The 26,057-nt window shown below is 38.8% G+C and overlaps 2 protein-coding genes across 3 annotated transcripts in view; one reads left to right on the top strand and one right to left on the bottom strand.

Moving 5' to 3' along the window:
* Positions 1-1,393: 1,393 nt before the first annotated feature.
* On the bottom strand, positions 1,394-7,718 carry hsd17b3 (hydroxysteroid (17-beta) dehydrogenase 3). Of its 2 annotated transcripts, XM_041043045.1 has the most exons (11): positions 7,503-7,718; positions 4,811-4,857; positions 4,448-4,523; positions 4,205-4,312; positions 3,991-4,058; positions 3,243-3,287; positions 2,904-2,938; positions 2,693-2,774; positions 2,544-2,609; positions 2,232-2,381; positions 1,394-2,120 (listed from the first exon to the last, which is right to left on the bottom strand). In XM_041043045.1, exons 1-11 carry the CDS (start codon positions 7,651-7,653, stop codon positions 1,974-1,976), a joined length of 975 nt encoding a protein of 324 aa, XP_040898979.1. In that variant the 5' UTR covers positions 7,654-7,718; the 3' UTR covers positions 1,394-1,973. The 2 variants fall into 2 exon arrangements, with proteins under 2 accessions (XP_040898979.1, XP_040898980.1); XM_041043046.1 differs by lacking the exon at positions 4,205-4,312.
* A 798-nt stretch (positions 7,719-8,516) lies between these two features.
* Positions 8,517-26,057, top strand: part of ipo11 (importin 11) — a 106,651-nt gene continuing 89,110 nt past the window's right edge. Inside the window, exons 1-5 of the mRNA XM_041042934.1 lie at positions 8,517-8,626; positions 12,136-12,285; positions 15,314-15,414; positions 19,235-19,307; positions 23,045-23,248. Of these exons, the coding sequence (XP_040898868.1) occupies positions 12,148-12,285; positions 15,314-15,414; positions 19,235-19,307; positions 23,045-23,248 (516 nt within the window). The 5' untranslated portion in view covers positions 8,517-8,626; positions 12,136-12,147. The remainder of the gene's footprint in view (positions 8,627-12,135; positions 12,286-15,313; positions 15,415-19,234; positions 19,308-23,044; positions 23,249-26,057) is intronic.

The raw sequence follows: 26,057 nt of genomic DNA, 5'->3' as shown, positions 1-26,057 counted from the left end.
CTTTGTGTTTCAGATGAGCAAGTAGTTTAGTTTGGGACCACCTTGAGAATTTAGTAAGGGGAACACAGTCAGATAACACTAGTGTCTTTGCCATCAGTTTGCTTATTTACATGAGCTGCTTTTTCAGATCATTTCACAACCATACCAATAAGTTGCCGATGTTTCCATCCATGTTGCATCCACTTTGAAAATGACATGAAATCACAACATTTTATCTCTAAATTTTAATGGATTATGTAGTTTGAATAATTTCCTAGTTATTCTTTTGTTGTTGCTGATGCTTGGTACAATAAAGGCACATCAGAAGAATATGTCCTGGCAGTATCAGTGACCACCAGAGTCCACGGTATGGTGCCACCTGGAGTGGGGCTCAAACCCCACGACCCCAAGAGATTGAGTCTTGTGCTCTACCAACTGTGCTAACCAGGCAGCTCAATATTAAATGTTGAAGTAGTGAGGTTTTGATCATGCTTTATCTTTTCACATGTGTTTCAGTTACACACTCTGTTGCAAAAGTTCTCTAACCCTCTCGGTAATCATCAGATGAGACAAATTAAGAGTTTTACTCTCATGTGAAGACGGCTTATTGTTTGCCTTTTTCAAACAGTCTGGCCAGGCATGGATTATCTAAGCTCAGGGTCACTCTGACCTCCCTTCTCTCTCTCTTTCTCAAGCTAATTTCCCTTTTCCCTGCATTATCTCTCATGGGAAGGATCATTCATCACGGCTGTCTAAACAGCCTGGTCACCCCGTGATTAGTGACTCTTTCAGGTCAGACATCTCAGTAGCACATACTAATTCAAATGGTTGTGTGTGTCTGCTTTTGCAAATGTGCATGCACAGATGAGGGGACATTTGCGTATGCTTTAAACACTGTACATCATCCTGTGAGCAGCAGGCTATCAAAACCAGGTCTCCTGTGTGTTCTCGTTTCTCAGGAACCAGGTAGAAGCTCATCCATTCTCTTCCACCCCCAACTGGTTTTGTGGAGATCAGGGCAGTGACTGACACCATAGCTAAGTCGTCTGGTGGTGTATTCATCTGATCAAATGTTTTCTCCATCTCAGAGGGGAAAGGAGGATGCTAATGACAGTTACAGGTGCATTTGTGTGTGTGCGTGTGTGCATGCGCGTGTTCAAATGTCTTACAACATGATGTGTGTGGGGGTTACTAACAGAACCGGACAGTTCAGCAGATAAGGTGCCAGACTCATTATCACTCATCATCCTCTACATAGATTTATGACTATGGGGAACTGGGCGCACACACACGCACATACCTGTCAGCATCAATGATTAGCCACATTTGTTTAAATCCAAGGACAAACTTTTCATTTCAGTTATTTAGAGATATCAGAATTAATGTTAATATTAATGTAAACACAGTATGAAACCATTATATAGTTTATTTCATTAACATTCCTGTCTAAACATGAAAAAAAGTCAAATCAGCATTCACCATCAATTCATCAGCAACTACAAGTACAGTATAACTCATATTTCCTACAGAATGTGACATTTACATTGAAATACATTAAATGAAATGCATGCAGGGTACAATGTAAAGTACACACAGGGGTGAAGAAGCAACACATTAAAATAAGAGGTCATTAATGTTAACTCTGCGGGAAACTTTCACATGTTGTGGAACTCTGCCCTTTTGAAGGCTTGATGTCTCTGACGGGTAATAAATTTAAGTTTCACAATAAACAGACTTAGTGATCTTTCAAAATATTAAACACTGAAAATCATTCATAAGTGTGCTTTCCTGAAGCTGGTTTGCCCAAAAGCTGCATACATAAAATACTGTTTCATCCTACATTACCTGATGATCATACTTTCACAAGTTACACCGTTCATCACTATGTTTAAATGAGAAACAGAAAAGATAGATTCGTCAACACTAGTCCGATTATTATAATTCTGTTTACAATGAGGGAAATTTTGAGCCAAACTTTGGCTTTGTCCTCCTGTTTATTTATTTCTACCATTTTGAAGAGTTGCACTTGATGCAGAGAGAGATGCCTTCTGCGCTGCTATCTTCTTGACATAGTCTTGTAGGTTGTTAAGCACAGACTCCGCATAGAGAACTTTGAGAGGCATAGACTGCAGTAACCAGCCCTGTGTGTCCACATCCATACAGACACATCCATGATCACAAGGACAAATCAGTCTCCTGCCATGTTAGTAGGCAGGATTAGGCATTATCAGATGTTTGTAAGTAAGCCTTACCATGATTATGTGATAGACACTGCCATTTGTTTTGTCTCCAGCTTTGAGGTACTGCAGGGAGCTTTTTACAAAGTCTTCTGGTGACAGAGTCACTATGTTGGTTTTTTGGTAAGATGCCATCCGAGTGGAGACCCCAAATGGAGCTACTGCCTGAGAAAACAAAGAATAATGAGTAAAAGAAAGTCGTGACAAGATTTTCAAGATATGAGGAAAAAAATCACTTTAAAGTTTAAATAACAAGTTGTTCCCTCTTTCTTTGATATAAAGACCCTCAGGCTGAGTCTCAATAAGAAGCAAATGATGGTATAATACCTGTATAATAATCCCTTTATCTTTGTATTCAGCTTGAAGACCTTGAGAAAATCTTTCCACAAACACCTACAAGAACTTACATTAGAGCATGAGTGATTATACAACATGATTTAGGAAGACTACAGGTGTAATGGTGATGCCGTACTTACCTTAGATGCAGCATATAGGGTGTACAGGGGGAATGGAATAGAGGCAACTCCAGATGAAATATTCACAATAACACCTTTTCCCCTTGTAGAGGCAAAAATAAAAAACAATTCTGGACTTACATTGGTATCCAGAAACTCAATGTTCATTCAGCATTGTATGTTTTTATGGTATTACTTATTACATCTAATGAAGAAAACATGGGTAAAAAACCTGTTCTCCATGCCTGGAAGGATTATTTTGCACATCTGGTGAAAAAAGAAAATATGTTAAGAGGGTTGTCAAAGTTCATTTGTTTGGGAAGAAAACAGAGAATCCTGCACACTGTCCATCACTTGTACTTGTACTATTAAAAACATTTCGGTTCTCAGACCTTCATCAGACTCCATGAACTATTATCTACATGAACATGGCCTGATGAAGGTCTGAGGACTGAAACATTGTGTATAAAGGATAAACAGTGTACTGGATTCTTTGTTTTGTTCCCAGTCAAGAGCTTTTGAACCTCACCTGTGACTCAGACTTTATGATGTACAAAAGACAAACTCTTACCTTGACCATAGTTTTCACATTGCAGTTTATCACCTTTGTAATTGTCTGAAAGAACAAATAAAAATAGGTCCCAAGTAAGCTATGCTAATTGATACTAAAGGGACAGAAAATGCGAGGTGTTGGATACACTTAAGGAAGAGAGGACTGTGAGACCCTCTGAGGATAAATGGTTGGGTGAGGAGATCTGATGTGAAACTTACTACTGCTTACATGTATTTACTGGTAATGCAAAATACATTACAATGCAAACAGTGCAAATAGAAACAATCTGTAGCTAAGTGGTTATGAAAAATGAGGACGTGCATGTATGTGCACATCTCTTCTGGTTTTGTTTCTTTTTGGGCTCTTATCATGTCAAGCTATTGTATTTATTTCTATGTTATTTTACTGTACAGCACCCTGATAAACTCTGGTTGTTTTAAATGAGCTCTGTACATAAATTAGATTTGATCTTATTATACATATGGGTGACGTAATATATATTCCTGCCAGTGGTTTCACACTATTCCACTGATGCAGGTGGCAGAAACAAGCCAAATCCTGCATGCAATGCTGGATTTAAAATACTGAAAAAATGGTCTTTGCAAGTCTTTTAAGGGGAAGGAAATGCATTCAACACACTTGTTAGAGCACAAGCACACACACAATACATTTTGCAGAGTAACACTGAATGTATGTTACATAACTTTTTGTTTACAAGAAAAGTCCACAAGTCACCTTAAAGTATAACTGCTGAGGCACCACTGACCTGATCCAGCTCTGCAGACTCAAGGAATTTGCAGGGGATGTAGCTGGGCAGTATGCCTACATTATTGACTGTGGTAAAGAAAAAAGAAGATCCAATTTTATGCGGAAATCAGCAGCTATTACTATCCTAAATGATGACTGTTTTCTTGCATATGATGTGTGAGGAGGCAATTAATGTTTTAAACATTACATGGAAGAAAACAAAAAAGTGCAACCTAAAACCCCGATGTTGAGATCCTTAAGTTGATCCTCAATTTCACTGAAGACATTTTCCTTTGTGAAGTCTGTTACTATCACTTTCACCCTCTGTCCTGTCTTATCACCTGTGAAGAATGAAATAGTGGGTTCAGAAATATCTTGCACATTCTGTACTCTTACAGATAACAAACAGCACATATGTAGATCTGATCCACTTTTAAATATCAGATACAATGAAACAGGTAAATGTAGATTTTTACCTATTTCCTTGGCTACCTGGTCCAGCGTTGCTTTGGTTCTACTCATGATGACCACACTCATTCCTTGCTCAGCCAGCTAAGAGACAGGAGGAGAAATGAAAATGAACAAGTTGCCAAAGACAAAAATTTGCAAATATTGGAGTTGGACAGGAAAGAACTTCAGATGGAATCTTTGTTGCACGTGTTTGAAAATTATAATGGATTTAAAGACTTGATTACACATAAAATGTTATCATATGTAGCAGGTGTTTCACATTTCAAAATGCATTCACTTAGGGTGTTCCATACTTCAGTTTTAAGTAGAGAAATAGTTTTCATACATGCAAACACAAGCTGTGCTACTGTATTTAAACAATCACTTACTGCAAATGTGTATGCTCTTCCTATGCCTTCTGAAGCACCAGTCACCACTGAAACAGGGATGCAGGGATCAGTGTTATGAATGAATTCCAGCACTTCTCATTTTATCTTGTAGTTTCTTGTAGTAAACACTAGGGGCACTGTGAATCAGAGCTGCACAACCTAATCTCCCTTCCTGCGCTGCTGGACAGAGGAAGACAATCGTGTTTGTATTTGTTTACACTATACCCAACCCATCCTGTCCTAACAGACTGTACTAATACAATGTGTTCCCCACTTCTGATAAAGAACTTGCTGAGAACAAATGGGAACTTCTTGTTTCTGTGTGCTCACTACTTTCCCGTCTCCTCCCAACCCTGATTACAAAGGTCACAGGCTCTTATTCTTTCACTATTTTCAGACATGGAGTGTCAGGAGTCCATATTTAACTGGGCTTGGTCCATGTTGGAAATTTAAGATTCAAGGAAAGCCAAGAGGACTTTGAGTGGGATGGGATGCATTGACCTAAACTGCTGTCGACAAGGGAGTTAGACAGCGGATGTTGTGAGACTGCCTAATAACTGAATTGATGCAAGCACTTTTGGCCCATTTTCACGTGTTCAGCTGAATGCACAAACTGAATGCTCCAAACAAATGAGTGAGTACTCCTTTGTTTCTGAGAGTAATAAAAACAGCATCAGTTGACAAAGCTCTATGCGCCGAAACTTTTATAAAATTCTCACATATCGAGAATTATGAAATCAATTCTCGATATGTGAGAACTTTATTCAAGTTTTGCTGTGTACTGAATTCATAAGAGCAAAACAACAGGATATTTTTGCTTCCTTCATTGTTTTTTTCTCTGAAAGCCTGAAACATGATATGGTTCTCTATAAGACAATCATCAGCTCTGGGCACACTGCCCTCTCCTCACTTTCGCGACATTAAGTTTCACGAGATTCCACACCTCTAAAATACATGTCTAGATTTGAAATCTAAAGGTGGCAGAGGAAATGATGCTAATTAGTTAACTAACATCAACCCCGTCGACTAGTTAAAAACTGAGGTTTGAATGTTTCTGTCTGACTGACTTTAAAAGAAACTTGAAAAAGGGTGTGGGGGGCATGTGAATGTGGGAAGAGATCTCCTTGCACACCCATAACACAATGGAAGGATTACATATCTCACTGTCCCCGAGGAAAAGCTGGAAGACGTCGCTGAGGAGAGAAACATTTGGGCCATTGGACACCTTTAATCTGGTTCAATGGTTACTACCTCACTTCACAAGTAAAACAAAGTAAATGGCTGGGGCTATTGCTGCATTCAAAATATGTTTTACAGAATTATCATTATCATTAAGTATCATTATTGATAAGCACTATCAGTACTGATAAGTATATGTATTAATAAAATCATAATTACAGCAATTTCTACCTTGAAATATTTACTTGAAGTAAATATTCCAGCTGTAGTAATCTGTGGATCTTAAGAATAATATATTGATTAAAAATCATTATGAATACCATGTCTAAATTAATTTTCCTGACACAAGCACCTATGTCCTGTTCTCAAATACACATGCCATTCAACCAAAGGCACTGACACACTTGAAACTGAAAGGAAACAAGTGTGAAGGAGACACAAACTCATGCAAATGTTGTTTCAAATAGTCAGGACAGAAATGAGTGCAGAGGGACGGGTTTCTGCAGCCCAGAACATACTGTTCTGATGGCTGCTTTTTTTCTGTGCTGGAATGGACTTTGGAAAGAAAAGATAGATCTGCCCAGTATTCTGTGTTTTTACGAGGCTTCTTTTTGCACTGTGGGAGACTGAATAACCTCTTTATAAGATGCCAAAGGAAATCCCGTAAGTTGATGAGACGGCTCTGGGACCTGCAGAGGAATGTTTCGTGGTAATTACTGGGAAACGGTCTAAGGGGCAAGCAAGAGCTGACAGTTGTACTAAGGTTGAAACACACTGGGGCTATTTTCAAATTTATCGGAAGGTTACAGATCAGATCTCCTGCACCATCTTATCATCCTTAATCCCCTGTTACACTGATGGCACTGTATTGTAAAATGTTCAAGGAAAGCAGGGCAGTTTGTGTTGTCATCAATATTGTGCTCTAAGTGTCTTTGCCACTAGTTTGACACCCTAGTCATACAATTAATACAATTCAACCATAAACACAGTGGACATTAATAACATTTTGCAGATAAACTCAGAATAATGCTCTGTTATATTAAAGAAAAACCTTGACATCAAATGTAAGCAGCTGCTCCACTGGTTTGATTTCTTTCTAAAGGAAAGTCAAAACTTGCCTCTATAAGTTCAAACATTGCACAAGAGTGATCTTGTGTAATGGTGCAACGTCTGAACAAGTCTAGAACTAGAAACTCTTTCATTTACTGTTTTGTTTCTTGCGATCCGACAGTGAACTCATTACAGCAAGCTAATATTTTTTCATGTAGTTTTTCATGAGTGCCAGTGACTCTTTCATGTACAGGCATATTCCGACACGTGTACTTTCATATATATATCATAGACATTAATGTACTTCTATGACGTCATAGTTACAGTGTTTTATCACAAAAAACTTTAGTTATTAAGGTGGCTAAAATCTCAAACCAAAGTCTCAGCATTCATTTTCAGTTTGGCCTGCTACAGGTCTGCCATACAGCACACACATGTGCACTGGCATGCACAAAAAGCTCACCTGCCCACTCTCCCATAGAGGTGAAAAATGTCTTTGACAGTGGAAACCACAGTTTCGGAAAAAGCATCCTACTGAAAAGCAGCAGTTTCACTCCATAGTAGACAACAACTGCAGCACCAAGTGAAATGAAAAACAGTTCCACTGAATCCATGCTTGTTAGGCACAATAAAGTTTGGCTTTAAACCTCTCCGGGCTTGTGTCTGCTCTGAGAGAAGGTTTTTAGTTCAGTGATTCACTAAAAGTAAAGAGTGACAGAAAGAGGGATTTACCCTGCCAGAGGACACTCCCATTTCAAGAACAACAGACTCACTCTACCTCTGACTTGCATGCAAACACACACACAGATTTTAGATCCAATCATGAAGCTTTTTAGCTCATGAGGTTCCATGTGAAACATGATTTCTTAGAAATAATTAGGAATTTCAGTATCTGGCTGAATGCTTAGTACAAAATGTAGTCTGGTAAAATGTAAATGTAACTAATTTACATTTTATTAGATCTAGATCTCATTCTCTACACAAACGATTAGACGATCAAAACTTGCTCGTTTAAATTGTAGTCTGCACGGCATCTATACACTTACCGCGTATAGCTTTATGCCACTTTATGCCTCTGCCCCACATTCGTTTTAAATCACGAATCACTGCATCCCATTTTCAATCATTCCCATTCACTCTAAGGCATTAGGTAAAACTACCGACCTAATTGCGATGGGATATTTTTAACAACTGAAATGAAGGGTTAAAAATTTGACAGATTTTTTTTTAATGTAGTGACTGAGCCCTGATAGCTTAAAGAACGCATTGAGACAGTTTATAATTTCTTCCTTTCCGAAAGGTAAAGTCTAGCGCATGCATTTCTTGTTGAAGATAAAGTTATGCCCTGAAACCATAGACCGTATAAAAAACCTGTAACTTCTTTTTAATCAGCTCTCAGTAGCGCCCCTTGTTTCACGTTAATCTGCGGCTGCGCGATACGTAGACTACGTCATCAGGGCGCGCCTGTCGTGTTGCTCGCGCCATTCCTCCAAGCGTGTTTCCAACTCTCATTACATTACCACTGGCAGTGCTTTAGCAATCACTGTTACAAGTATAGATTCTGCTTTTGTGCCGTCAGCCTTTTAGGTAAGTCCAGTTTCACATTTGTCTTTTGCTTGATTACCAGAAGAAAGGCGTTCTTTGACATCAGTGACGTTGTCGGCCCTTGGTTTCGCGTTTGTTAAGTTTAGCTTGCTAGCTAGTCAAAAGTTAGCTTTGGTGTTTTGGCTTTGTACGATTTGTGAACTCGCCCATTTCCATTAGTGAATGGGCGGTTGTCGTATTTTAGTAACAGATGACACGCAGAGGGGGCCACTAAAACGATACTGCGAATTCTTCAGAGCTAACGAAACTGAATTGTGAATCTAAATGGTCTTAAGAATAACGGTGCTGTTGCTGCCTTACTCTGACCCCTTACCATTAAGTTTGTTTTGGCTATGTGCACTTCAGAAGCAAACTAACCTGCTTCATGGACAGGTTACTTAGTAGATGTGATATTGTCACGATATTAAAGTCATTATAACACAATTTCTGTCCTGTGATAGACACCCAATAACGCAGCCAGGTGTATAATGTTATAGGGGCCAGGCATAACTTAGCTTTAGTCAAATCTGTAAGCCCTATCGCAGATAACGTTTTAGTTGGTGCAGCTAACGCTATCGGCGTTTCGCGTCCGTTATATGATAAAGTTATGCTGCCGCTAGCTTACTTGTTCACCCAGAATATGACAACTAGCTTGTGTTAGCAGCAAAGGCCATGGCGTTTGCAAAACACAAGACATGGGCTGGCTAACGTCGGGTGAGACCCCCAGCACGCAACGTTGACTTGACAGGTTCGTTCAGGTGTAGCTAAGACACAACCATAACACAAAATTGTCCGTGTTACCCCGTATGTTAGCAAGCTACCTATCACACAGGTTGCATATTCGCACACTGTCACAACAGACCGTCAACAATCAAGTATCGTCTTGTGAATTTTTAGCACGTGGTGAGTGTATACATTTCTCGCCTGATCGAAGTACGGTATAAAAGGGGAGTGAGAGGTGCTCAGATGCGACATGTTGCGCTTGACATTACACAACACAGTCTAAACTAAAATAGTGAACAGGCCTTTTTCACAGAGGACATCGTATATGTCATAATAGTAAAGCAGCATAGGTGTAAATACTGAAAGTGACGTTGGCTGGATTCTGTTTAGCTGCTCTGTTTTCAGGGTGCTGGCACTGTGCATGCTGGCTCACTGTCAAGTCTTACTGGGGCACTTCAACAGAACGGAATCATTGTTTATGTTATTAGAAACACGTGTACTTCTCCTACCATGACAAGTCAAAATGTCTGCAGTGTAAGAGGCCTATGATGTTCCAGATCTACTGGACAGCTAAAGAAGCAGCACCAGTAATAACTGACCGTATTTAAGTGCCGAGCTGAGAATGGAGATATACAAAGCTGTTCTGCAGAATCTGTGTTAGGAGAGTTGCTTTGAGTAAAAAAAAATGCAATGCCCTATAGTTTATTTTGTGGAATTTTGCAAGTGTATCTGACCTCTTAAACATGCATTTGATGTTCTGCACATGCTGGGGAATGAGAAAGCCTGTCTAAATTCCACCCAAACCTTTGTGCCATAATAATCTCAATTTGTTTTTATGAAATTAATAGCGACTGCTGCTATTACAGAGCTATTACAAAGTTTATACTACAAGGTAGAAACACTTTAATACTTGTCAATGTGATATAAAAAATCAACAGAACTAAGTGGGAATAGAAAGAAACAAAGCACGATAAGGCAGAAGGAAGACAGACTCCTATGTGATGCCTATCCAGGTTTTTGTTATATCTGCCAGTGAAATCTTTTGCTCAGGAACAAAGCTAGATATAGATAGAATCAGGGTTCTGATCATGTGACATAACAGGCATGTCTTTGACTCCTCCACATTAAACTTCTTTTTGTCATTTCTTAACTCAGTGGTTGAGAATAAGCCTAGTTTGGTCTGGCTGTCTGGTCTCTGCCACACTTATACCTCTCTCAATCAGATTTATATGTAACTCCAGTTTTATTGTTTATGCATCTGCACACATGGCATTCATGTTTCAGAAACTTGGAGTAGGCCTTTACATGCCACAGTATCTTGGCTTCTAAGTACTCTGGCAAACATATTCGGGTTTCTTAAAACTGGCATCAGTTCCTATCCATGTGAGATATGATGTTTAGATGGATATTATCGTTTGCAGGCCGACATTTTTTTATCTCATGTTTTGTTACATTGCAAATTATCCCTCTAGAGGCTTTCTCATAGAAAGAATTGTGTGAATCTGCCAGAGACATAAATGTTTTTCATTAATCTCATTAAGAGTTTACTGGTTCTACACTTGCTACAATCACACCATTAAAACAGAAAAAACCTTCACAGAGTCTTCCCAATAGATTTGTTACTGAATTAATAATTCATGGATCAGTCTCTGCAGTGTGACAACAGGTGCGGCCAAAGCACTCCTGCTGTATTCTTGTGCGAATATGGCTGAAATTCACATGCAGTTAAAGAAGCACACAGTGGATCATGGTGCTGAATATTTGTTTCTGGACTGTAGATGGCAGCCTTGCTCAACGTTTTCAGCATTCTTAGTAAAACATATCAGTAATAGCTCACTTTCACCTCACTATCTGCTGGTCTCACAGATGACAGTTTCTCCAGACAGTCTTTTTCCTTGATAGACTTAATTGTTGACTAAGATAATCTGGCTGGTTTGTGGAAAGGTGTGTTTTGGTATGTGGAATGAACTGCTTCTAAACGTGCTTCCTGACTATAGTTTCTTGGCATAATTAACTGAGAGACCCAAATAATGTATTTTGTTTTTGTAGTTCTAAATTATTTATCTCTTGCTCCTCAGAGATATTCTCTGAAACTATTGGGAATCTATTCAGAGCTGAAGAATAGTTTTTGTGGGGTGGGGGGGTTAAACAACCATGTTATTTTTTTCTCATCAGTTATCCTATTATTGACAAACACCTCTGGAAATGTTGAGATATGACCTCATGAATGATTCATAATCCTAAAGTAGGTCTGCTTAGGCAGCTGTTTATTATTCTATCTGAGAATCCCCTTTTTTTTTGAGGCACAGGGGCAACTGAGGTACTGACTCAGGTACTGCCTTTGAAACTGAAAAACACCTTTGGACCTGTGAAGCTGGGGTGCTTGAATACTATCTGGGACATAGAACAGCTCTTTGTGTGGTAGAGATGACTGCCAGTGTTTCTATCAGGTGTGCTTTTCTTTATTCAGAAGGATTTGTGTCTTTCTCACAATGGTTGACAGTGATTTCAGTGCTGCTTGATCTGTAATAAAATGGGGGAGAAAGGGATAAAGCCAGACAAAGCAAAAAAGAAGATTCCTTGTTCTTACATTTTTTTTGTAGATGTAATTTGACCCCCTCAGCTTTCAGTTGATGTTTTATTATTCTATTTTTCCTCTATGGTGAAACTATTTAAAAGTTTTTTATGATTATTTTTTTTTACTTAAGGAGAACTTTTCGCAAGAGCAATGAAATTCTTCTTTTGCCTGTTTCTTCCTCTACCCATTCCTCTCTCATATTCTCCTGCAGATATATCCAGCTATGGATATGGACAGTGCCAGTTCAGTGGTGCTGCAGGCCTTAACCCAAGCTACCAGTCAGGACACAGCTGTGCTGAAGCCTGCGGAAGAGCAGCTCCGACAGTGGGAGACCCAGCCAGGCTTCTACTCAGTTCTTCTGGTGAGGGATGATATCAAATTATTGGAATAATCCTGCTGCAGTGAAAATTATTAAACCTTTAATAAATCAAAATGTTAATGAATGTGGTGTATCTTGCAGAAAGCAGGGTGTTGTTGGGTTTGTGTTAATTTCTTATGCCCCTTAGTTTTTAAGTGGGGCAGCCGTGGCGCAGCAAGTTAAGAGTGTGGCTTTGGACTTTGGACTGGCCTGAGATCGGAGGGTCGTGGGTTTGATCCCTCGACCAAGCTCAAAAAAATGGATAAGGTGGTGGTGAAGGAGACGCGCCTCCTCTGCGACCATGGCTGTGGTGCCCCTGAGCAAGGCACCGATCCACCCCAGCTCCCCGGGTGCCTCACTACGCATCCCCCTTGTGTGCTTGTGTGTTTCGTTCACTTGGTGTGGGTAAAATGCAGAGAGTAATTTCTCCAGGAGGGATCAATAAAGTAATAAAAAAAAAAAGTAAGTTCTGAGCTTTCAGGTAACTCAGAACTGAAACTGCAATAGTGGAGTGTTTTGTCTTAGATTAGTTATTAAAAGGATGGGGATGTTTTGCATCACAATAGCAGATTGAGTGGTTATATATTCTGTTCATGTATTACTATTCGTCCTGGCAGTTTTACACAATAACTGTAATCACAGTTGCAAATCACATGATTATGAGAGGTAGTGACACAGGGAGAAAGAAGGCAGTGTAGGGTAGCCAACCGAGGACTGATTTGGGTTGAAGGAGTACTCAAATCTGCACTGAATAGTTATATTAAAATTTATTCACAGCTATTTTAACCACACTTGGTCTTTTTCAATGTGGGAGTCCAAGGGTGGTTGAAAAACGAGCGGAACAATAAAATAATTCAGCAGAGCTTCATGTTCGGTCATCTCCTCTGCCCTGACCAGCGCTTTACTTTTGGTGTGTATTCACCACAAACCTTATTTTGATCCATAAATGAGTACTCAGACATATTAGGGAATTTGTTTTTTTAAGATCTCACCTGGGTTTAAGTGATAAAATGGATGTCAGTTTCATCTCTGTGCATTCAGTAGAGAAATTGGCCCAGGATGCTTTCTGCCTAGCTTGGCACAAAGATCTGTATTATTTTCTGTATTTTTGTCATGAATACATTGTGGAAAGGAGAGGTCCTGTTTAAGTCAAAAGAGATCTTTGAAGACACATTTTCACGAACCCAATGAAAGCTTGTCTAACATTTCATTTGTCAGACTTCTGGCTACTCACATAATTTTTACACAGTATCAACAATTTAAAATACATATTATATGAGGCTATGCGTGTTTTAAAAGGTGACTTGTAGGCTAAGTTATGTATCAGTGAAGAGATTCCATTTGATCTGTTAACACAGAAACACAACGGGTGAATATGAGTTCTCCTATACATCTTTACTGCAGGTAAATATACTGTGTGAGGTGAAAGGGACGGGCACATGCCAGAGTTCTGAAAAACAAACTAAGAGTTATTATAGTTTGGCTTGCTTGTTGACATGCTCAGTAGTTTTGGCTGCTGCAGTTGCTGTAGGACATAGCTCATGGAGGGAATTAAGGTACTAAAAACCCTTGGTGCTCGATTGCATCAACATATGCCAAAGAATTGTACTCTTTCCAAAAGTTGTAACTCAATTAAATCACAGACATAATACACATATTTTAGATTCAGTGTGATGTATACTTGCCAAGGATATCATTATGTCCCAATAAACTTCCATAAATCCCTGTAGAAATTGCAGAAAATATAACCACAGAACTTTCCTGAGAATCATCATATTTTAAAGTTTTATTTGCTCTTAAATTAATCCAGAGATCATTGTCTGTACATTAATTGGTACATTGCAAACAGGAGCTGCTGTTAGCAAAATTGGCATACTTTAAACGGTTCCAATTTGCCAAAATAAACAAATACAGGCTAAAAATACAAGTATCAAGTTGTAGCCCACCGTTAACTCGCTGTCTCCATGGCAACGTAGTGCATGATTTTCTCTCCGATAGAAGAAAAACAAGAAATAATAATAGGAGTTACAAAATCCATTAATAATAATTTGTGTTGCACTATCAGTATTTCTTGTCGTTACTAAGAATGTGTTGACAGGGATGTTTGGGGGGGCGCAGTTGTCTCAAACTCGTGTCATAGATCACCTTGTTTAGTGTTGTCTCTGGAGTCAGGGATGCTTTGACATTTCAGAAAATGTTCTTGTCAAAATTAGGTTTATGCTTCATTTTGTGTGGCTGCCAGCAATCCAGGTCCATGGTCCAAAGCAATTAAGCCAAGGTGCAGAATGTGCCCTTTCTCATTTAGTTCAGGAGAATTATGTCTCTGTACCTCACTACAGAGATGGTACAGGAGGGACAGTATCAGTAAATTAAATTTCAGCCAGATAAATTCCAGTCACACTGATGCATCTAATAAAAGTTTAGTGGCAGTGGACAGATTTTTACTTGCATATTCAAGTAAATAGTTACACTCTGCTGCTCTGCTGATGGACTTTAATTCCCTTGATACAGCAGAGAGATGTCTTATATTTTTACTGTCACAAGAATAAAACTTAAAGCCCTTTTCCTTTTAACTGAAGTTTGTTTTCCCCTAAACCTAAAAATATGAGAGCCAAGATTCCAATCTCTGATATTACTGTGCCACTCTTTATGGAACTCCTGCCTCTGCAGTGAATAGGAGAATGACTTTGAGAACACTGTGTGACAGTACTCAGCCAGATTTTCTAGGGTTATGGAAGCATTTTGCAGCTCAGAAATCTTTCCACTTATAAGAAATAAAACCACATTAGTGTGTACAACTTTAACGTCAGCGTTCCTTGTATTTTAATGGAGTAGGCCCTTAAAGTGTGGCATGATGGCATCATGTCTGTGCCATTATTCTTTAGTGTGGTTATAGTTTCTCTTTTTTTCTGGGGTAGCCTGAGCTGTCACACATCATTAAATGGAGTCAGTCCTTAAATTGTCTCGTATTACCCATTTGAGGTAACAAAACAATGTTAGCTAACCATATATGTATTATTTTTGTTCACAGAATATCTTCAATAACCACATGCTGGATGTGAACGTCAGGTGGTTGGCTGTGCTGTACTTCAAAAATGGCATTGACAGATACTGGAGGAGAGTAGCGCCTCAGTAAGTGCCTGCTTGTCTCTCTTTCTCCCTATTTCTGCTTGCCTTTTCTATCACTTTTCCTTGTTAGGCGTTTTCTTCTTCTCTCCTCGCTTGCTTGTCTTTATTCTCTCATTCTTTTTCTCATTCACTCTTCCTCTGTCTCTATTCATCAGTCTTAATCTCTCTGCCTCTTTTTGTGGCTTTAGTCATTCTTTTCAGATCTTTTTTTTGTCACAGATTTGTAGTTGCATTTTGCTGTTTTGTCTCCATTCCTCATTGTGTTCATTTTTCCATTGTCTTTTCTTTTACCAGTTATATCATGCGTCTGCAGTTCTGTCTCTACCACTTTTCACAGCTTTTCTTTTTCTCTTTTTTTACCGTCCATCCTGATTATTCATATCATTGTGCTCTGATTTTATAGTTTATTCTTTTGTGCCTCCTTTGTCTGGTATAGATCGGCTTTGAGTATTCGAAGCCTACGATCTGTCTTTGGGCACCTGACTAGTTGGCTTTTGTTAGATTTGAACTGAACACTTGCTCTTAAATTTGCAGGACAGTGGCTGGCTGGAGGTAATCAATTCTGCCTCAGCACTCTGTGGCCATTCTTTGGGTTCTTCAGATTATATCTATAGATATTTTATATCTATTTTCTTCTTTCTTTCTAAAGTTTTCTCCTATTACCAAAGTTGTTTTACTCTTGTCAGTAGTTCAGTAAACTGAATTTCATTTGCTAGAGTGCTGTGCAAAGGGTTTTTGTTCTTGGGTTATTTATGTGATTAACTTTGGACCACTGCCATTAATCTACGAGTTGGATACTGCATGGGACAGCACAATGAATGTGATGTTACTATACAAAACATGGGCAGCATTACATGGCATTTTTACTCTGTAATTATGGTGATTTACAGTAATGATTACTTTCGTTATCAATCAATCTTTTCTTGAATAATTGATTAGTTTATATAGTGTCTGAAAATAGAGAGAAATATCCATCCCAGTTTCTAAGAGTCCAAGATGACAGCCTCATAGGTCTTTTTTTAGTTTGACCAACGATCCAAAACCCAAAGATGCTCAGTTTACAGTGATACTTAAACTGATTTACAGTGATCTTAAAGGATAACTTCAGGAGTTTTGGACCTGGGCCTTATTTTCCTGTGTGTTTGAGTGTGAATGATTGATAGGGATAAAAATCTTTGCAGTCTGTCCACTATTGATCAAGAAGTGTAAACCTGGCAACCGCGAAATGGCTGCAGTGTAATCCTCTGGGGCAGCTCAGATTGCGTCCACTAAAACTGTTTGTTTTTTCGACTGATAAGCTCAGATTGTTACTATAAGTGACTGACAACATTATTGAAAGGATCCCAACAGCCAATCGCTGCAGGATCCCTACATCTAATCAAATCTTTGCATAAAGCAGTAACAACACGAGAGATGCAGACATTGAACAACACCCCACATTAACTTTCCTACTAAAGTTTCCCTCTTATATGCAAACATGAACACTTGTCTTGTCCTGCACCTTAGCTTGTTGAACAAGTGACCAAACAAACATTCAGTGGGGAAAAATGCACTGCTAATATCTGTTAGGTAGCTAATTAGCTGCTCTGCTGCAGCACATTAAACACCACATAAAGATACCTACTAAAGTCACTTTAGTCTGGTTAGTTTCTGATGTGGTCCTCACTCTTCATAACCACTGACAAACACCCATGTCCATGTCATGTAGGCTACAGTGCAAGTTTGTTTACTTTGTCTCTTGCTTCCAATGCTTGTCACATCAACATTATGGCAGTCTGACAGCTGCTGTCAATCAAACACAGACACTGACATGGCTGAGACAGTGGCTCAGATGAAAAGGAGCATTTCTGATATTTCCCTAAAGATGTTTTTACTTCTTTTAAATATTTAAAACACCATTAACATTTGTTTTTTTTTTTTTTTGTATTTGTCTATTAAAAGAAATGACTAAATGTGATTTCAGCTGGACTGTAAGCTGGACTTTAAGATATACCTTGTGCAGATGCTTTAGTAATTTATGCAACAGTGCTGGAAAATGCGAGGGCTCAAACAGCAAGCCCTTCACTTTGGTCTTTCAATTATTTTTAAAGGGTTTTTAATTGTAAAACAGGGAGAAAACAGTTGAAGACTAGTAGGTGATACTGACTAAATAGAACTTTTGATATGACAGCTGAAAAAGCACTTGCATAACTGGAAAAAAAAGAATATATGCCAGCATACCACTGGCATGGCTTACTGGATCACTTGAGTGTAATGAAGCCATCATTAATGTTATTAGTTCTACTTGCACTTTTCCTGCTGTGACGAGTCCAAAGGTCTGCTGTGAAAAAAGGTCAACTGCTTTTTCATAACTTGGAAAAAAAAAACCTCTCATTCCTTTTTATTAATGACATCCCAGTGCTGCCCTTTGTCCATAATGCCTGAGTTATGAGGATGGAATTTATATTAATAATAATCCACGTATGAACAACGGTACCAGCCAGTCACTAAATTTTTGTTTGTTTAGCACCTCTCAAACAAGCCTTTACTAAAGCAGTACAAATGTAAACAGTGAAACTAATGCACATGAGAGATAGAAATATCCTAATAAAAAACACTGAAGTATTTAAAAACAGATTAAAAACCAACAGAAAAGCACAGTAAAATAGATTAAAAAACAGTAACAAATAAAAGAGGCAAGAGGAAGTAAAATATTGTAATACATGAACACAAATTGTTAAATAAACCAAATGACCATAAAACATTCTAATAAAAAATGTTTAAAGGCATCAACACAACTAGCTGGTCCCTTCAGATTCTTTAGCCCCTTGTTCTAACAAACACAGAGCAAGGCTCAAGCACACACTTGCTTATGTTAATATATCTTTTAATCTTTCACCCCATATTTCTTTACAGCTTGCCTCACTCTGCCATTCCCAAAATGTATGTGTGCAGTAAATCTTATTTCACTAATTCACACTCTCCCCCCTGGTAATTTGTTTTCCACCCATATCTCCTCTCTCCTTGCCCAAGGTTACAGCGTGATTCATTCCTCACTCTTCTTCACATCAAACACTCACCCATGTTTGGCTTCAGCAGCTGTTGAAATAGACAGTATAAATTATAAATTTTGTGAAACATTGTTTTTATGTACAGATTCACACTGTTGCTATTTTGCACATACCCCCTGCTCTGTTTGTAAAAACTCATGTTGCAGACTACAAGATGTGAGCTGGAGAAGAGCAGGGGGTTTATCCTAAGCTTACTAATTAAATCAGCCAGCTGGCAGGTCCTGCATTATAGCATGTTACAGAGGGATTTAATTGATCCAGTAACAACTTGGCAGATTGATATCATATTCATATCTTCACCATATTAAAGTTTGTGGTCTGGAATTTGAAATGGCACTGTAAGGAGTCACTGAGGATGTGAGCTGCATTCAGCAGTGCCAGGGCAGCTGGCACCCTGTTGTCATAAATCGACATGGTGGATCAGCGGTTAACTCTCTCGCCTTCAGCAAGAAGGTCCTGGGTTTAAATTTTGGCCCTGGTTTTTTTTTTGTAAAAAATGTGCACGTATCTTCTTGCATCCCCACATTTCTGTTTGTCACGTTCTTATCTCTCGCCATCTCTCTTTGTGTTATTCAATAAAGCAGCTCCATGAGGTGCACACATGCAGAAACTGCGCTAACTCTGCAGAAGTTTTGGCAAAGTTTTAGTGTGTTCTGTGTATGTGTTAGTTTGTCTGTATTAAGTTCAAATCTTGTCTCTGTCTCTCTTCTCGCTTTCGTCTTTCCTTCAGTCCTTACTTCCTCTGAACATCTTTTTTGTCGGTTTGTTCACAGTGCGTTATCAGAGGAAGAGAAGACGTCATTACGTGCTGGTCTCATCACAAACTTCAACGAGCCTGTCAATCAGGTTAGTGGCAAAAAATGGGATTCAATATGACAAATTAAAAAAGAAAAATCTGTTTCCATTCCATTTACTTTTTTTTAATAAAACCATATTTTAAAACCATTTTAGGCAAATAAATTTGATGAAATGGGCTATCCAGCATAATGAGTGCTAGATGTGCAGTTGTTGCTGAAATTACATTATGTTGTCAAATCAGATTTGTTTACTTAGCCCAAAATCAGTAGTTTGTCTTGAAGGGCTTCATAGTGTGCACAGCATGCAACAAATCAGCACCTCATTGCCATAAATACAACAATAACCTGAACACAATGTTGCACATGATGCCTCTGCTGTTTGTTCACACACTTCAGTGATTACTTGGAAAGTAGAAAGAACACATAAAAAATCTAAAGTTTGTTATAGTATAGAGAACGTCGAGTGCTACATAATTACAGTAATTTGGCTTAAACATGTAAGTCCACTCCACTATAATTAAACCTGTACTGATGTCCAGCTGTATTGAATGACGGTTTTCGGTTTCCTTCTGTAATTTATTCAAGCAGACTTTCACCAGATTTTGTTTTCAACATTGGCTCCTTGTGTATTCAAGGAGTGAAGTGAGAGGAGCGGGTGAACCTTCAGACGCCCAGTTGTTCTCATTATTTCAACCAACTGTTGACATTAAAACTGTTTTGATTTTTCGGATAGCATCAAGAATTAGTTAGATCAGACCAACTGTTCCATCTAAACAAAAACATCTGATCACGAACAAAGGGGAAAGTTAAAATAGCAGATTTTATTCTTGTTTTTAGGACATTAAAAAGCAATAATGTAGACAAAATTACTGTACTCCCATTAGTCCCCAGAGGAAGACAATAGTTATGGTACTAAATGTACTGCAGTGTACCATAGACAAACTATGTTTCTGTAGGAGGGGAGAATTTCCATTAGTAAAGTAATAAAAGTGTGGTACCCAAAGCTGGCATTAATAAGGCTATTTTAAACATCACATTCAGAACCCCAATCATGTGTAGCGAAGTAGTGTGTTTTGTGTAATGTGAGTTTTCAGTGTGCGTGTTGGAACACAGCGGCATCACCATCCTGTTTTACAATCCCTGCTGCCTTGTGTGTCAGAGTACTGACGCAGAGTACTGACCTTCTTGGACAAAGAAGGTCTCTTCAAATACATCAGCAGTTGTATATTTCAGATGTAAGGCCCATGGTTTCTTACAGGACAAATTTAGCATTTTCCCTTAACTCTATCAGCCTGGAAAGGCATTGGAGTGACATTGTTTAGTCTCAGCTTGCATGACATGAATGAAACCAAATTTAAAAATGATTTAATCAGGATTTAGTGATTGGAAAGTGTTCAATTTAATATGTAGATGTACTGGTTTTTTTCCAATGGGTAATATGCTCTATATAAATGATATCATTTGCCAAATGCAACAAAAAAAGCTTCAGCACTAAAAGCAAAGAAATGTAATACAATAAAATAAAAAGATTTGAAAGGATGATTAAAGACACTGATGCATGCAGTGCATATGGGGACTTTATTCAAGGGTCAGGAAGTTTCATGATAAGCCGTTTATTTTCTAGCTCTAAGGAGAACAAACGATTCAGGAATCAAGCAGAGTGTAATACATCTGTCCGAGGGGACATGGGAGGTGCCCCTGAATGGTGGCCATCCATCCTGGTTTATACAGCTTGTATGTCCCTGAGGGACAGCCCTCCAATATCAGGACTGATAGGTTCCATATGGCAAGCAAATGCTGCCATTTAAAGACCATATGTCTCTCTAGTCAGAATCTCTCCTTGTCGAATCAAAAGTCCAGAAGAGGTTGTGTATGTCCGTGTGTGTGAGTGTGGATGTTACAGTGTCTTGACAACTGACAGAAGTTGAATTACCCAAGCAAATTTTGCAAACTCACCTGGCTTTCTTAGAAAACATAATGACTTATTGATACTTGGAAATTAAATTTGCATGCTTACTGATTTTTATTACTTAGTTAAATGAGCTTGTTAAAGGTGTTGAGCAGGCATATCAGTGTGTTTATCAAAGCATGCATTCTATAGACAGTACAATAAATTCTCATTCTCTTGTTTGTAACTGATTGTGGGTAGAACAGTGAAATGATAATTGGATCAAAAGAACTAAAAGTGAGTTGCAATTGCTGCTGTAATACTGGCAACATACAGCTAAGGAAGCTTAAATACACTTGGGCTGAAGTCATTACACTCCACAGATTTCATGTTAGCAAACTGTGGTTTTGGTGAGTTGGTTAGGGCATCTACTCTACTGCCTGACACAATTCATTTTTCCAATAGTTGTTTATAGATAGATTATTTAACTTAGCCAAGCCCTCAGAAAAAAAACTGGCAGTCCTCTACAAATCTTGTTCATCCTTGGAAACAATTTCCAAAACCCTGAAGTCACCACATTCATCTGTACAAACAATAGTATGCAAGTAAACACCATGGTACCAAGTAGCTGTCACACCACCCAGGAAGGAGACATGTCCTGTCTCCTAGAGATGAAAGTTTTTTGGTGAGAAAAGTGCAAATCTATACCCACAACAACAGCAAAGGCCCTTGTGAAGATGCCGGAAGAAACAGGTACAAAAGTATCTGTATTCACAGTAAAACAAGTCCTATATCAACATAACCTGAAACACTTCTCAGCAAGGAAGAAGCCACTGCTCCAATATTGACATCTAAAAAGGAAAACTATAGTTTGAAACTGCACAGGGAGACACAGATCTTACCTTTAACAGAAATGTCCTCTGGTCTGATGAAAAAAATGTTTTTAACTTTTTGGCCATACTGACCATTGCTATGTTTGGAGGAAAAAGGGTGAGGCTTGCGAGCCAAAGTCCACCATCCAAACTGTGATGCACAAGGGTGGCAGTATCATGTTGTGGGGTGCTTTGCTGTGAAATGATCGCAAAATTCAACCTGAATGAATCCTCTTTTCTCTATAATTTCCTGCTAAAAAGCTGATATTGTAAAAATAACCTCAAAGTGTACCTATACATGCTGCTATGAACATCTGGATAACAGCCTAAAAATACTTGTAGATGAGAGCAGAGTGGTTTCAGGCATAAACAAGCTTCTCCTTTCTTTCCCCGATAGTAATAATTAGGCAGAGAAAAGATAGGAGCTAGACCTGGGTATCTCACTCACCCAGTATGAGGGACAGTATTTGGAGGCACTCTCTATCACTGTCCAGATGTGCAAGATTCACTCCCTCTAGACTTAAAAAGATCGATCTCACCCACTTCAGCTTATGCTGGCATTATTTGTGGGGACGTAAGCACCCTAGTGCACTCTCTATGGATCTGTCCGGCTGTTAAAGTTCTTTGGGATGGAGTTAGAGATGGTTTATCAAAGACTTGGCAGACATGGATGCAGCTCTGTGTCCAGCAACGTCCTTGCTGGTCATCCAGGCCAAGGACAATCATGTGCATTTCAGCTTAGTGCACTTAGTGTTGTGTCAAGAAATATAATGACAAGTGAAGCCATGGTAGAGAGAGACATAGTATAGTATTTACACTGTATTGCCTGATAGTTAAATATATTTTGTGTCTTATATGTTCAAACTACTCATCTTAAATGAAACATTAAAATGGAATTGCACTGTTAAGTGATTCAGAATGTTATAGATGTAGTAGAATACCCATCGAGTTTCCTTTGGCATAACCACCTTCTGCTGTGTTATGCTTTGCCTCTGGTCATTTTTTTCCTCTTTGTTTTTCCAACAGATAGCGACCCAGATTGCAGTACTGATAGCCAAGGTGGCCCGTCTGGATTGCCCCAGGCAATGGCCAGAGCTCATCCCCATTCTGCTTGAGTCCGTGAAGGGTCAGGATGGCCTGCAGCAGCACAGAGCTCTGCTAACCTTCTATCATGTCACCAAAACCCTAGCGTCCAAACGTCTGGCGCAAGACAGGAGGCTCTTCCAGGATGTAAGTCGACAGCTTTAGCTATTTGCTAGTTGTTTTGTTGCCACTCTCAGCTTAACATCTTTACAGCCTTATTTTTTTTTATCTTATTGTTTGTCATTCTTGGTTATTCAGTATGCATTTTTGTCCTCCTCACTTTATGTAGCAGCTGTGTACAGCTGAACATAAGTAAAAACAACAAGTAAAGAAAAATAAAACTTTAACTGTCTTTTGAACTTTGCTGCTTTTGGAGTTTGTCTTTGTGTGTGGCCCTCTGACTTTATCATGTTTCTTTTTTCTGTTACGCTTTTTTTCCACAAAACCTTTTGAGTATGAATATATGGAAAGTGAGATTATCTTGCAGGTTTTTCAGTTTCATGTTTTTCCTGTAGGAGATGCTGTTCAGCTACTGTAAGAGACATTTCAAATACAAGACTTATAGCAGCCACATTCTCCGTGCATGCATGCGTGTCTTTTTTCATGTATGACTCGAGCATGATTGATGGGTTTGGGAATAGATTTGTCTGTGTTGCTGGTTGTGTGTGTAAGAGAGATTGTGTTAGAGGGAGGTCTGTTTGTGTGAGTTAATGTTTCTTTCAAATCAGAGCAAATTCTTCTTTTTTTGCCATCTGTGGTTTTAAAGAACATAAGACTTAAGCAGAACGACAGTTGTGAAGAGAAGGGGTTCAGGGGAATAAGAAGATCAAACAGACCAACAGAGGGAGAAAGAGAGTGACAGAGACAGACCAGTGGACATCAGAGGCAGTGACTGAGACCAAATAGTTGGATGTTGTGCAGAGGCATGCTCTATGCCAAAATGTGTGCCCTTAGGCAATACAAGGAACAAAGGCAGTCCAAGCCCCATTAAACAGTGCAGTTTTAAATGATGCACTTTGACGCTAAATGGCCCATGCAGTGCTCGCTCTCTCTCCCCTGTCACGACTTAGCGGACTTGGTGGACAGTGTGTGCGCACACCGCACATTGTGAACAAGACAATGCAACAAAGTTAATTTCAGTTCCAATGGCATGCCTCACCCCTTGAGTCAGTGTTTGTTTTTTTTGAAGTCTGACTATGGGTCCTCTTCACTTCACTTGTTCAATCATGGGCTGAACAGTAGCAGGAAAAACTCATTGTAACCCCTCATGACCATTGTTTTCATTACCTAAGAAAACCGTCAGGCATTCAGGCATTTATAGTTGGTTGTACTTATTTGTGTTTTTTGAAAGGACAAAGTGATCAGTCACTGGTTTCCTGGATGTTACCTTTGCCATTTATTCATAGAAATGAATTGAAAAAATTCTGATATAACAGGGTCTGCTCTGGACTGCTAAGTAACTCTTAATTTCTAAGCCCTCTCTTTTACCCTCTATGTGTACACTGTTTTTTTTTTCTAACTCTATTTAGTATGGACATAATGTGTGCATAAGCACTGTTATGTGTGCGTGGGTGTTTGAGTGTGTCTTTTTGTACTTGAGTGTTTGCACTTCTCTTAAGTCCTTAGTCCCAGCTAAAACAGTTGGTAGAGCATGTTGACTGCATCATGGGAGATGATGCACTGACAGCGACATATTAAGTAGCTCTTTGTTTTCCTGGCCCACTTGCTGAGGTTTTGGCTGTGAACTCTTCAACTTCGCCTGACACAATTCTAAACAGATAGTAGAGGAAAAAAGGAAAGTGGGGATGATAAAGAAGCAGAGTGTGGGTGTGCAGGAGAAGAAGTGATTGAAGTAACCAGGGGCTGATGACAGGAGGAGGGATCACATAAGTAGAAGTTATGGAGTAATGAAGAAACTGGTGTAAAGATAAAGCTGAGACTGTATTCAAAGAGGAGGAGGGTGGAATTGGGACACTTTTAGAAGTGATTTCTGGTTTTCTAACTTTTAGCAATGTGAGTTAGTAAAGTGAGGAGAGAATTGGATGAAGGAGAAAGGCTCAGTGCCTGCTAATTTTTTAATTGTAAAAACGGATAACATTGAAGAAAAAAAATTACATCACAAATTTGCACATTCCTAACAATATACTTTTCCTCTCATAATATGACAAAAAAGTGGAGACTAAATGTGAGCAAAGAGCAAATAATAATTGTTTATTTATTTTGAAAATGAGTCAGTATTTGAGAAAAGCCTCACATTGCTAAATAGGCCATGTCTGAATTGCAGTGTTTCATAGTGCAGTTCAATTGAAAACTATATTGTTGAGTATTAGACTCAGGTATTAGACTGTTGCCACGAAGCAGGATGATTGTACAGTCTCAATCTTACAGTTCAGCTGTGGATGACATTGCCCTGAGCAGTAGCATAGAAGATGACATATCAAAATGGCTGTAACTCAAGGACATACATATTAGAATAGATCTCAAAGCAGGTGTATCAAGCTGAATTGCAAAAAGGCTGGTTGATGTCTGTTATTCATCCAGTGCACATGCTGTATATCCTGTGCTTCCCAGAGGCCAGTGGGTCATATGTTAGGCAGGTACAATGTAATACACTCGCATTTTTGTTACTCAACTGAATTTAACAGAAAAGAGAGAGATATAACTCAATACATTTTTGCTGTCAACAGTAAAATATAAACACTTCCACAGACAGACACAAACACACACTCACAAAAAAGAGATATGTTTGTGACTTTGGATAGATTTTTTTATTTTTTTATTTTTGCCACTCAGAATAGTACATTGCTCTCATAACACAGCAGTATTTATGAATCATTGACCCAGACATCCCAGTCTTTTTTCTCTCGTTTGCATTACTTCCTTAGCACCCAGCTTACATGTCCTAGTAATGATGTAATGCAGAATGTTTCCTCTAAAAAGGCGATATTTCACTTAA

This window comes from Toxotes jaculatrix, chromosome 7, assembly GCF_017976425.1.
Source record: "Toxotes jaculatrix isolate fToxJac2 chromosome 7, fToxJac2.pri, whole genome shotgun sequence".
Lineage (NCBI taxonomy): Eukaryota > Metazoa > Chordata > Actinopteri > Toxotidae > Toxotes > Toxotes jaculatrix.
Note: the sequence above shows the minus strand (reverse complement) of the source record. Positions and strands in the feature narration are given on the sequence as shown.

Excerpts from the sequence above, each read along its gene's own strand:
- hsd17b3 (XM_041043045.1), bottom strand. The coding sequence starts at position 7,653 with ATGGATTCAGTGGAACTGTTTTTCATTTCACTTGGTGCTGCAGTTGTT. Across the intron at positions 2,775-2,903 it reads CTTCCAGGCATGGAGAACAG|GGGAAAAGGTGTTATTGTGA; the intron begins GTTTTTTACCCA and ends TGCCTCTACAAG. Across the intron at positions 2,121-2,231 it reads GTGTCTATCACATAATCATG|GGCTGGTTACTGCAGTCTAT; the intron begins GTAAGGCTTACT and ends GTGGACACACAG.